The sequence below is a fragment of the Falco rusticolus genome, chromosome 14, assembly GCF_015220075.1.
Source record: "Falco rusticolus isolate bFalRus1 chromosome 14, bFalRus1.pri, whole genome shotgun sequence".
Lineage (NCBI taxonomy): Eukaryota > Metazoa > Chordata > Aves > Falconiformes > Falconidae > Falco > Falco rusticolus.
This window is the reverse complement of record NC_051200.1, coordinates 2442599-2455632: the sequence shown is the minus strand read 5'-3', so window position 1 is coordinate 2455632 and position 13034 is coordinate 2442599. Positions and strand designations below refer to the sequence as shown.

Genomic DNA, 13034 nt, shown 5'->3' with positions numbered 1-13034 from the left:
TTATTTTGTGCACATTGCACACAAGGCTGCTGTGAAGGGGGTGCATGGCATTGTCCCCACAGTACCTCTGAGGAAGCAGATGCCAAGATGAAATGAGTGGCCAAAATCACTCCGTGAGTCAATAGCAGAGCCAGGAATAGAAGTAGGGTCACCGATTATTGGTTGCCTGCCTAATCTCTAGCGCACACACCCTGCTGCTCCATTGTAACCCACTGTTATGGGGTGGGAATGCCAGCAGGGTGGGAGCAAAGAGAAGAGAAACTGTGCAAATGGATACTGCATGAACAGATATTAAGAAAAATCAGAAGGCACTTGACGTACCCTACAGGGAATTTTGTTGTTAAAATGGCAGTGCAGCTTGGTTTTGTCTTTTCTGACCTTGTACTGTCACTTTTGGACATATCTATCTTCACCTTGTAGGAGGAAAGCTGTCTTTTCCCGTCTTATACCACCTTTCCCAGATCTGTCATTCAACCCCGAAGCAGCCAAACTTTGGGAAAACAAAAGGGTTTTCTCTTGTCTGTCTCTCCCCATCTTATTCTTTTGTAGCAAAACAGAGTTCAAAAGCAAACATGTAATGATGAACTGCTTAATTTTTAGCAGAGCAGGCAATTTTCTTGGATTTTTGTTGCTGCCCCCTTTGCCTGCTTTTCAAAAGAGAAAAACAACAGTTAATATACCTGCAGGCTTGGCTGAGAGACAGCATGGAAACCACATGCTGCCACTTTCTGACTTCCCCCCACCGCTCTGGTTTTTAAGGGCTGTCAGAGAGAGATTGCTGCTGCAAAGACGTGAGTTGAATGCTTCAGATTTTTCTGGCAAACTCCAGCAGGCCCCCACCTTCCTCTTCCTAAAATTGCTTTGGCTACTTCCAACAAAATGAAAATAGCTCATCTGACTTTTTCATTAGGGGCTCTCCTGGGAGTGCAGAGAGGCTGAGTAGAAGCTGGACTGCAGAGCTGCAAGAGTGTAGGGTTTGCATAATGTCAGTGAGAAAATTCTTCATAATTTGCTAATAATTAGTGTGCCGGAAAGACCCACTGCAGTCTGTTTGTGCCACCACATTTTTTCTTTTCTTTCATATATCTCCCAGAAAAAGCAGTTGTTTCTCTTCTGCCTGTGTCTGATAAATGAGACCTGAAGGGTAGACTGGAGCGCTGTATCTCTTCGCCCTTGCTCTTCCCAGCTGTGTGTCCTGCCCACCCAACACACTGGCCACAGCTGTTGCTGCCAGCACCCAGGAGGAAAACGAAGCAACAGGCCTGGGGAGGAACACATTGGAACAGGGGCTGGATGGAGACAAGCTGTGTTTTATTTTGGTGTTTCTGGTTTGCTTGGCTGGCCCAAGAGGTGGAAAATTAGATTTTCTATTCTGACTTTCCCTGAATGGGTCATCCTCCAAGGAGCTACGCAGGAGATGGATCTGATACACAAAGGAAAAGCAGTCCTGGCAGGATACTGAAGCATGCAGAAAAGGTGAAGGTAGATTGTTTTACGTAGCCCTGCTTCGTGTATCTGGCTCAGTCCTTTAACCAAAACATCAGTTGGGTTGAGCTAACAATCCAAAGAAATTGCTGTTTCTCACAATGCAGCTGTGTCCAACTCGGAGATTTCAGTGGCCCTTCCATGCACAAAAGACTGCGAGAGTCTCCCCCTCTGTCTTCACATGGCTTTAACTGGGATCCGTCACTCTAAGAGCTCTTTTTCTCTGAACTGGCATAGCCCACATGTATTAACTTCATCCTGAAGGCTCATTTCCCTCTTCAGACTATTTCTGGGTCTGGTTGAGGTGATGGTGTATTGTTCACATGGATCACCACATATTTATTAACTTTTATGGAGCTCACTGGGGACTCCTTTGATGTCAACTCATCCCTTGCAAGCCAAAGTAGGTCAGGCACAGAACTCCCTTTGCCTTTGATTTTAAACCAAATATGAAGAGCTGGCCTGACTACAGAGTAGGGCAACACATGTATCGTTAAGTGCTCTGGAGCTAATTCTTCCTAGTAACATCGAGATACAGCCAGTCACCTTGCTGACATAACAAGGAGCACATGGCAATGCACACGTGAATTCTCCATGCACCCCTTTTATTCCAATCCTTGCCCAGGAGAGAGGGAATTCATAAGGAGCCTGTGAATTACTGCTGCTTATGGTAGAGGCTATTTCTAGCACTTAATCCTGCATTTCTTATAGATACAACACAAGAGCTTGGGGGATCAAGGACTGTACGAGGGAATGTAATTTCAATTGACTAGAGCAGCTGGAACCCAAAGCAATATTTGCTGGAAGAGCCTTGAGGGAGCACAGGAGAGAAACTTTGGGACAAAGAAGAAAGGCAAAGTGGTGAAGGAGGTTATTCATGCCAGTTTTGAATTAACTTATGCTTCAATACAATTTTCACTCACAATGTAGTGGTCAGAGCATGCTGACTGCTCCATAAGGGCTCAGCAAGAACCCTGATACATGCAGATGACTTGTACAAGGGTGAGAATGAAATCCAGCCTGTTTGCCCATAAATAGATTTGAGGTTTTGTGTTTATGTTTTGTTCTGAAACTGCTTTGCACTCCAGCCCAGAATAACTTTTCTCCCACATTTCTCCTTCTTGGCTGGCTCAGATGTGCAGCCACCAGCTGTTTGCTAGGATTGTTCCTTCTCCTTGCTCCCTCCCCTCCAAATTCTTCAGGACATTATTTTCTTGAAGCTTTTCTCAATAAGAATTTAATCAAACAAAACAAAAACACAGCAACCTGCTGCTTCTTGGACAGTGTTTGATGTGTAAATATGTAAAGAAGGAGTGTTTTGAAAATGCAATCAGCTACCTCCTGGGGACTTGAGTCCTACAATGAGCCAAGGTGACTACACAAGGGAGATATGTGCTCCTGCAAGATTAAATTCCAGCTGCAGTGGGAGCACGGGTGACCAGAGGCACAGCTAAGCCACTGCTTAAAGAAACATTTTTTGAATAGCAGCATGATTCTCCTCCAGGCCAGGCAGCATGCTCCTTCCTGCATATTGTCACCAGGTCCTCGCCTCCGGCCGGCATTGCTATCAGTTCCCACCCTGCAGCTCTGGGAGTTGTTTGCCAGTTTTGCTCCTTCTTGCCTCTGTGAAGCTGAGACAGTTGCTACCTCTGCACGCTGCAGATACTCACCGGTGTTACGGCCATATCAAACTTTGGGGGGAAACAGTTCCTAATATTTTGCTCATTTCTACGGACTGAAATACTTTGCACATGCAGCATATGTTTTATGTCAGAGCTACTGTGATTGCTACCAATTAATTGCACAGGAGGTGACTCCAAGGAAAGGCTGCAGCAGTGCTGGTCTTCTAGCAGGCAGGACATACACTGCGTATCAGCTCCTGTCCTGCAGGGCTCAAGCAGATGACTTCTTATCTTGTTCTCATCCTGCTTAAAGGATTCTCTTCTGCTGCCATTACTAATGAATAAAACACGCTGCAAAAATTAATATAGTGCAGTTTGATGAATGAGTCCTGCTGCTGTTTATACTTTGTTTGTGAACAACAATTCACAACACCATTAACTTTAAACTTCCTCTACACCTAGTTCAAATTTGCAGTCGATGGGTTTTTCACAGCATGCTGCCTGCTGGTTGTACGGTGATGCTCAGGAGCATTAATGATGTATTGTTTTGAAGAGACTCACAGGAGAGGGGGCTGTGTGCTTACTTGTAATTTCTTCAACGCAGTGTCCCCTTGCAGCATTTTCAAATGCCATTTATCTTCTCATTCAAAAGTCTATTTAAATAATTTTCCATCTTTAATAGTATAGATCAGAACTCACTTTCACAGATGCAGCTCTGATATTTGAAAGACTGGCCCTGGCTTTTGGGAAGCAATGCTGTTACTCAAAAAGAAATGTTACTGCTCCGTAATAGGGAGCTGGTACATGGTTATGTACTCAGCACGAGGCTTATCAGGTGCTGAATTGCTGCAGGCTCCGCTTTCAGACATGATGCAAAACTGATGCTCCTGCCACTGTGTTCACTTGCAAGCCCAAGAGGATTTTTCCATCAAGTCTGCTAATCCCAGTGTTCAGATTCCAGCTTCAGTAATTGCAGACTGCCTGTGGTTCTAAGCAGAGACATTAATCATACCTCCCAGCTCAGAGGTGGTTGTGTTTCAGTGGTGGGCATGGTAATCCCTGCATAAAACAGCTAGAAAATGTTTTGGTCTCCTTCTCCATGTCTTAAGTGTCTGCTGAAACTCCAAGCAATTTATCTATTCAGGTGTGATACCAGGATATCAGTCATGATGACTGGAAAGAAAGTGTCAGGTTATTTGTTGAGGAGTTAAGGGAAAAATTCAAATCTGCATTCAGTTTGGAGCTTCAGATTTTTTTCTGAAAGTAAAGCAAATGATGCCCAGATCTGAAAAAGCAGTCCCTTTAACTGAAAGCACAAGAAAAAAGGCAATTTGCTGCTGCCGGATAAGCCTCAGGAGCAAAATTTGCCTTTTTTGGTCTCTACCCACATGCATCTCAAAATGACCCTTTCCTTGGGCTGAGTGCTTCACATACAGCGCATCGGGTCAGTGCTGCAGAGAAGAGCCTGGCAAAAGCAAGAAAGATTTCCTAGGTGTTTTGTTCAGTCCTGTCTACAATCAAGGCAAAAATACCCTCATTCTCTGCAGCCATTAGCTTACAAACATTGGTGCTCTTTGCCAGGTATTTTCCTTTGCTTGCTGTCATTTCTGGGGTGACTTGCTTTTACCAGAAAAGAAACGCTTGCTGTTCAATTTTCCTGCGGTTCACCATGCACCACCTCCAGTCAGTAACATTCCCGCAGCCGCTGGACTTTGCAGACTCTTGAGAAATGGTGGTTTTACAATTAAATAATTATTCCTGATTGAAGTCTTTGTTGGGCTGATGTCTCCAAATGGCTAACAATGAGCACCATGCTAGGCATGCACTGTGTGTGAGACAGAATACCACACACTTGAACATACAATAAAGATGAAAGGCTTGTACTGTAGTCAAGAGCATGGGATGGTTTAATCCTGAAATAGCATCTTGCTGATACAAACAAGGTCTGTTTGTTTTTTATATGCCTATTTGGGGAACGGCTGCTCTTCAAGTAAACATTCTCTTTTGCATGCAAACACCAGTATTTACCTTGACAAGATAGTTTATTATCGTTCTTAATTTTCTCTTCCTTTGAATATTTCCGTTCTTTTAACAAGACAGCAAAACCATTGTATGGATAAACAATCTCAAGTGAACAAATTACTGCAGTTTAACACATTTCTCCTCATCAGCTGAGCTGCAGTACCTGACCATAAGCATGTTCTTAGCTCTCTCCACTCCTAAATCACACATTAGGTTATGTAATGTTTAAGGTGCTTTAAGCTACCATGTCTTATTTAGCATTTTTAATAGGCCAAATAGGGACAAGTTCTCCATTTGTTAGGCATTATTCCTTTCTGAAATGTGAGTGGTGAGATGAGAAAAACACAAATGCTGGAAGTTACATGGTGCAACAGCACATTAGTATACAAAACAGGACAACTGAGAATATTTTTTCATGTAAAGAGGGTAAGCAGAAAAGAATTCAGCACAGAAAAGAGAGCAAGCCTATCAATAACTTTCTCTCTCTCACTGCCTGAGTGGACCTCGGGAAATACAAAGAGAAGCAGAGCTAACTTTTGCTGAACTCCTGCTCGGCCTCGTGATTCAACCTCTGTTGCCAAATTCAATGGATTAAAAGAGGCAGCGGATGTATAAAGAGACAATGTGGCTCTGTCTTCCGTTATTCCAGCAAGGGAGATTAATAAATGTGATTCCAGTATCTATTTTCCCTCTATGTCAAGTGAACCTGCTTCAGTGCACACCACAGTTTACTTCAGTTTTCTCCAGATTACCCTGAAAAAGAACCTGGCTCTCAAGTGCTCCCAGCAGATAAATGGCAATATATAAAGTACAGACTTAGAAAGTATTTCCGTAGCAGGATGATGGAGAGACATAAAAGACAGGGTAGCTCTTCTAGTTCCTTCTGTCAGCCCTATTGAGACTTTTCCTGTCCCAGCAGATGTCCTCCAGTGCTTTACCCAAGATAGTTTTTAACCTCAAGGGATCAAACTTTCATGACTTCTCTTGGGAAACTGCCCCTAGATCTACAACTTCACTGCTACATACCCTCCCAAACTCCTATTAAAATTAAAGTCCTGCTAAGTTTGCTCACTTTCAGGCCATCTCTGCCTCCCTCCGTGGAGACACTGTCCCGACACAGAGGTGCTGCAGGTATTTCTGAGGTGCCATACCTCCCTGGAAAGTGACTTCAGTGACCTTGTTTCAGACCAGCTCCTCATAGCAGCTCCTTCTGTTGCTTTGATTTAACAAGTGGTGAAATGAGATGGATCTTCAGTGGTTCCTAAGTAAGGTGATAATCTATGCACAATGTTGTATCGGCTCATATCAGCTAAACACAGGGAAATGTCACCCATTCCTGCTGACTGGTAAAGGATTGCACAAAAAATGAGAACATTATCAACACCAAGTCCTTACCTCTCACTACCAGCTGCATGGTGAGGTTCTTATAGAGACCGTATTTCGCGTTGCTCAAGACGATGGTGTAGTTTCCAGCATGCTTTGGTCTCACATCTCTTATGCCCAGTCTGTACTTCATTGGATCCGGCTCGTAGCAGGTGTGGTTATCCTTGATCAGTTTGCCATCTTTGTACCTGTTTTGAAAGTCCCGTGAAGGCTCATCATGTGCATACACACATGTTAGCCCTCAGAAAGCCTGTTACCCGAATTAGGGTGGGTAAGGGGTCGTTCTTCAGAAACAGCAAAGGAAACGCAGATCTATAATCACTGCTTGAATTGGACAACTATTCCTTTTATCCTCCCATACTAAAACCGAGCATCTGCAGCGCTATGGGATGGCTTCACCCAGCAAATGGAGAAAAGATATTTTAATGGAATGGAATGAACCGTGCCTCTTACATGCTCAGCTATGATCAGGAATGGACTCTAGGTGCCCCCAAATTATGCTGGATATGCGATACTAAGTGCAGGAAGTCGTGGGTGAGCCAAAATTTCTGTCGTCAGTTTTAAACCAAGATATTAATTAAGCAGAATTGTCTTTCAATATGTATGTATGACCCTTTACTGTTTCTGAAAAAGCTAAAGTCTGTGACCCAGAGAATTTACAGGAAGGTCAGTGAAGAATTCACAATCTTGAATCTTCAGTAAGAGTAGGATAGCAGAGTCTGCGTGAGCAGACTCCACTGCTGATCCAATATGCAGATTTGGGTTATGATTATGAAATAGGCTAGACTTTGCCACACACAGAGCTTTAGGCTTGGTGGAAGAAGCTGAGGCCTGAGTCCTACTGCCTGAGAATGCTGGAAACCTTCTTTACAGTCGTTTAAACAACTGGACTGAGAGACCTCCAACATGAACAGCTGTAGCTCCGAACACATGGGGAAGGCAGCTGTGGTGGTCCCAGGCAGCTACCACACAGCTCCACGCTGAGCCCCAAGAACAAAGCCTTGGCAGAGAAGAGGGGGATGGTCCCCACTTCAACTCACAAAAACATTTCAATCTCCTAAATAACAGCAACAATTAAACATACCTCCTGGCAGCGCCGATTTCACTGATTTGACTGAGTATTAGAGAGTTTCATGTTATTTCACTGCTAAAAAAATGTAGCAAACCCATCCCTGACTGAGACCTTTTGTTGTCAAGTGTACCGTGCAGGTGCTAACTCACCCAAGCCACCTTCTCTGCCAGGACAGGGAAACCCACATCAGCTGTTGTATGGGATTTCATACAGTTAAAGATGTATAAGGTGTTGGATGGGGTTGTTAAAGACCCCCTGCAGAATGAAGCATAGAAAAAGTAGCAAAAGAGAGGACAAATGATGAAAGGATAAAGGGAGATGAATGTCCCCTGGAGTTGCTGACATGTTGCCCCTCCTAATAAGCTGATCCATTACAGTTCTGATGGAGCCTTTAGTTTGCTCAGCAGGGTTCACTGCATTGTCTGCAAGGATCTGACATTGCTGGTGGTACAGGATTGGAGGAAATTATTTAAAAGTTATGAAGAGAAACAATTTCTCATGTTGAGAATGCATCCTGCAGCTTTCTATTATGCACTGCCTCCTGGCAGACTGACCACACTAATGGTGGTAATATGGCAGCCCTTCCCCAGTAGGTTTCTACTTGAGTCTTCCAAACAGTTCTGTGTCCCAGGTAAAGGAACCCCCCATTTTTCTGCATGACTAGGAGAGAAGAATAGCATGGGAAAGAAGTATGGCTTGACCAGCTTCACAGAGCATCTCCTTAGCTGACCTGGGACCCCAGCGGTGAGCATTCCCAGCTCCCATCTTTTACCTGTGTGGTAAGGAACAGTGAAAATCTATTCTAGACAGGAGCCCAAAAGAAGGTTGCGTATTCCTGATTTTGCTCAAGATGATTGTACTCACCAGGTGACACTTGGACGAGGAAAGGCATCCACCTTTGCAGCCAGTTTCAGTGACTTGTGTCCCGCTGTAATCTCGTAATAAGGCCCTTTCTTATGGGAAATCGTAATGAAAGCTTTGTCTGGAAGGAGAAGTGAACAGGAAGACAAGTAATGTCAGATCTGCCACAGCACAGCGCTCACATCTTTGAATTGCGTTGTGTCTACCCTGGATTTTTTGCAATGCAGATCTGCAGAAGCTGCAGACAACCAAACGGAATGACAAGCTGTAATCACAGTTCCCCTGCAAAGCTCAGCCACAGCCAGGACCGTTTCTCTCCAAATGAAGGACTTTTTATTTAAAGCAGAGAATATGCATCTGCACGGCCCCTGGAGCAGCGTGTAGAAATGGCTGAGGTGGCTCTTGTCCATGTTATTGACAGCAGGCCACATTTCCCAGAGCAGCAGCAACCACACTTGATGCCAGCTTGTTCAAAACAGTTCAGCTCCCCGTTAATCCATGTCCTCAGACATGTCTCAGTCTTGAACTTTTCCTTTGAAAACATAGTGCTGGGTGCTGACTCTCCCATAGATCCATTAGAAATTTACCTAGTTGGCATTCTTCCTAATGCCATTTCTATGTCAACAGATTTAATAATGTGGCATTATCCTTTAAACTGAACAGTCTTGGTTCTTGGGTGTTCTGGTTAAGCTGCAGAACTCACCATACACTGTAACGGTGACATTGGCCTCCAGCCTTGTTATGTTGAATGTTTTGCATACGTACAGGCCTCCGTCTTGCATGGTGACATTTTCAATTGTCAGGCTACTGCCAACTTTATACACTATGTCTGTCTGATCCATCGTTCTTTTAGGATAAGGGTGCTGGAAGTCAGAAAAAAGGTGGTCAAAAAGCAGCATAAACTGGATTATTTTGTTCATCCTTTCAAAGTCTGCCAGTAAAGACAAGCAGTGATTCATATCAAAATGATCATACCTCCCCATCGCTAAGATAAATAGTATAAAAGACAAATCAGCGGGAAGAGCTCTTGTGTGAGATTTCATTATCAAATCTAATGAGAGAGAGAAAGAGTGGACCTGTGGCGCTTCTCTACTGAAATCTGGGCAGGCAGGTAGGTAAGGGGATGGATTCGTCACAGATCAGCCCTTCTCAGGGACCAGATCCCAGGGATCTCAGTGCAAACCTGCCATTGACATCTGTAGGGTCAGAGTTGTGCTTTGTTTTTTTTGATGGTGGTTTTTGGTTTTGGTTTTGGTTTTTTTTGTTGCAGTCAGTATTTTTCTGTCTTTAAAAACTCCTACTTTCTAAAAGAAAAGTATTATGACAGAAATATAATCTACTATGACAGCCAAGTGCCAATGCAAATTCCTGGAGAATTTTAGAAAGCATTACCGCTTCTGATGGGATTTTTGAACCCAGAGATTTGGCCAGGAAATTTTACGTTTATAATGTTAGAAGTCTAAGGAGGGTTCACAGAAAGCCAACTCTCTTCCATCATATGGGGTTCACAAAACAAAATTCAGTAATAGCATATTGCTTGTGCTTCTATAAATTCTGTTATAATTTTTTCAGTTTCTTCACCAAAACAAAATCAGACATTCTTTTTTTAAGTAAACAGGAGAATCAGTTTTTAGGAATCACATTTTACACTTTTCCAAGAGGCTTAGATGATTCTTTGAAATGTATATTTTCCTGAACTAAAAACAACAAAAAAGCAGTCATCTTCATTCTGAGCATCAAATAGAACCATGAGTAGTATCTCAGATAAATGAACTAATTTGGAAAATACCCCTTCTTCCCTCTGTTTTTCCTTGGGAGAACTGAAAGGTTTTAGTACATCAAAGCAAATGCTCAGTCTCCTACATGTTTCTACTTCAAGTCCAGCATTTTTGTGTTGCATTCCACAGAAAACTCAAGAACCTACACTCAAAATTTACAGATACAATTGGCTTTTGTTTCACTTTTTCCTACTTAATAAATGCCAAGATTGATGAGCAGATTGCCAACATGCAACTTCCATGGCTGCCTTGGGACTTGCCACTGTGAGCCAGGATCAAGAAACAAGCCCAGAAGAAATGAGACAGCTATTCATCCCAACAAGAAACACACTCCTGGCTTTTAGCCTGAGATTTGCAGTTTAAGTTGCAGGTTCAAGATGGTCAGACAAGTTTTAGATTCATTCAGACTGAAAATACAATTGATTGTAGGCTTACAAATGGTTGGATATATTTCAGAATAAGTGGTAGTTAGGGTTTACTCAGGCCTGTGGACAGTTCTTTCTTTTGGGTAGGGGGAGACTGCATGAAAGCAGAATGCAGAATTTTCATCAACTCACAGTCCCACGGGGGCACGTCCATACGAACTCAATGCGCCCGTTGATGAAGGTTTCAGCTTTGCATTCCAAAGAGAGAGTTTCTCCAACCAGCAGTTTTTTGGGAGTTGCTTTTAGAGTCAGGTTCTGTATTCTGCTCTCTGAAATGAAAAAAGCAAAGGTATAACCACACAGTGCTCTCTGCATCAAGCGTGTTTAAGATGGCATCCGCACTCTGATTGCCCCCCAACATCTGCTCCTCTCCAAAACGCCTGACCTTCTTCTGTCATTTATGTGGAAATTGTTGGAAATGTCCACAAGATGGAAATATTAGGGCAGTTGTATAAATGCCTGAATATCAGCTGATCAAACTAACTGATCCCATGGGCACAGTAATTTATAAATTACTTTTCTTGCATTTGCTGTGGTGGCACCAACCCTCACTCAGCAGGTTCACAGCTGTTCTCAGAAAAAGTTCTCAGAAGTGACATCCTTCTGAGTGCCTCAGCAGGGTGCTCAAGCATGGGCACAGGCTGCCTAGGGAGGTGGTGGGATCACCATCCCAGAAGTGTTCAAAAAACATGTAGATGTCTAACTTAGAGGCACAGTTTAGTGGTGGACTTGGCAGTCCACAGGTTGGACTTGATGATCTCAAAGGACTTTTCCAACCTAAGTGATTCTATGACTACGATTTGTATATCTGCAAGAGGATTAATTTCTGTAAAACATGAAACATATTTCTCCTCCCCTCTGATGACCAGCTACCTTTCTTTCCTGAATGAGATCCACAAATCTTGGTCTTACATATTTATTGATGCCTTAAACACATCAGCTCAGAAATAAGCCCGCATCATGTTTACGGTGCCCCATACAAAATGTGTCTGACCACGGTACATTCAGCGAGTAAGGTATTCCCCGCGTCCTTTGGGCTACAAAGAGATGACCTAACGGGGGTTTTAGCTTTGCATTCATGATCCTAGTAAAAAATAATTGCTTCAACAATGAAGAAAGAGGGAGAGAGAGGGATTTACAGGACTTTTATTTGGCTGCTGTACAAATTTACAGGCCTGTTGTTTAAAGCTCAGTGCTAATTCTATAGAAGGATGCCATGATCTTACGGGAATGAAGTCACAATAAACTCTCCTCTTTCAAAAATATATGACCATACATTGAAAACAAAAGAAAAATAAATTCTAATTGGCTTCACGTAAATGCCCGGCACTCAAAAATTGAATGTTTAGTTGCTTCAAATTCAGATTTTAATTTTGATCTGAAGCTCAACTGTAAATACAAGAGAAAGGGTACAGTAAATCACCAAGACAAACTATATAAAAAAGCAAAGATATGAATTAGCAGTTTAATGAGATTTTTATACCATGATCTTGTGTGTTTAGTGACCAGAAGCAAAAAGAAAGCTACTGTTTAGTTTATCCTAAACCAGCAGTTGCTTTAATGTAAATGTAGCTTGATCCAAGCAAACAAAGCCTTGGTGGGGTTTGAATAAAATACTCATATTTTGTACCACCTTAACACTTGGTAATTTCTCAAAAACAGGAGTGGATCAAATCCAGGTTCTATTGAATAGGAAAAAAGGGGAAGACTGCATTTGCTTTTAGTGTTCCAGCTTGGACTTGCTACAGATACGTGCCAATTAGATATATCAAATATAATTGAGGCTAACCAAGAAATAATACCCAGGGGCTTAGCCATGAAATAGAAACATTGTGGTCATTCCTTGGCCCACAGTCGTCACTCACCCAGTCTCTGGGCTACGTAATAGGAGGTGAACACATTTCCACTGACATTCGCAGTGCATGTGAATACTCCAGAGTAAACAGAAGCATGAGAGGGGATGATAAATCCTCTTCTGGGGTCCCACATTATCCTCTTGAGTTTCATCTCTACGGAATGAGGATACTGAAAGAGAACAGACAGATAGGAGGCTTGTGAGACATTCCCTTTCCCCTCAGACCATAGAGGCAACCAGCCAAGGCTGTTCTGCTTTAGAGGCAGGGTAGATATTTGACCTTTCAGAGTGGTTGGTGGTCTCATTCCACACATATCTTAAGCAACATCAACATAAGCAAATAGAAAAGCCCTCCCTAAGGTCTGACTGTCTTTGAAATCCAAAACTTGGACATCATAACTGGGGCTTTTGATTCAGGAGTGCCGGTCCTCTCAGATCTTAGGCAAGATGCCATGCTACCCATTATAGGTCCCATTTCTCTCATCTATTTGCTGGAAATAATTATGCCTATCTTACATTAATTCTGTAGGG

General features: G+C 42.9%; 1 protein-coding gene across 2 annotated transcripts in view; it reads right to left on the bottom strand.

Annotated features, from left to right (window-relative positions):
- LOC119157537 (vascular endothelial growth factor receptor kdr-like) overlaps positions 1–13034 on the bottom strand; it is a 142008-nt gene that overhangs the window by 68715 nt on the left and 60259 nt on the right. For both annotated transcript variants that reach the window (XM_037408549.1, XM_037408550.1), the window contains exons 5-9: positions 12514–12673; positions 10781–10917; positions 9149–9308; positions 8449–8566; positions 6525–6700 (exon numbers count right to left, since the gene is read on the bottom strand). In XM_037408549.1, coding sequence (XP_037264446.1) covers positions 6525–6700; positions 8449–8566; positions 9149–9308; positions 10781–10917; positions 12514–12673 — 751 coding nt within the window. The remainder of the gene's footprint in view (positions 1–6524; positions 6701–8448; positions 8567–9148; positions 9309–10780; positions 10918–12513; positions 12674–13034) is intronic.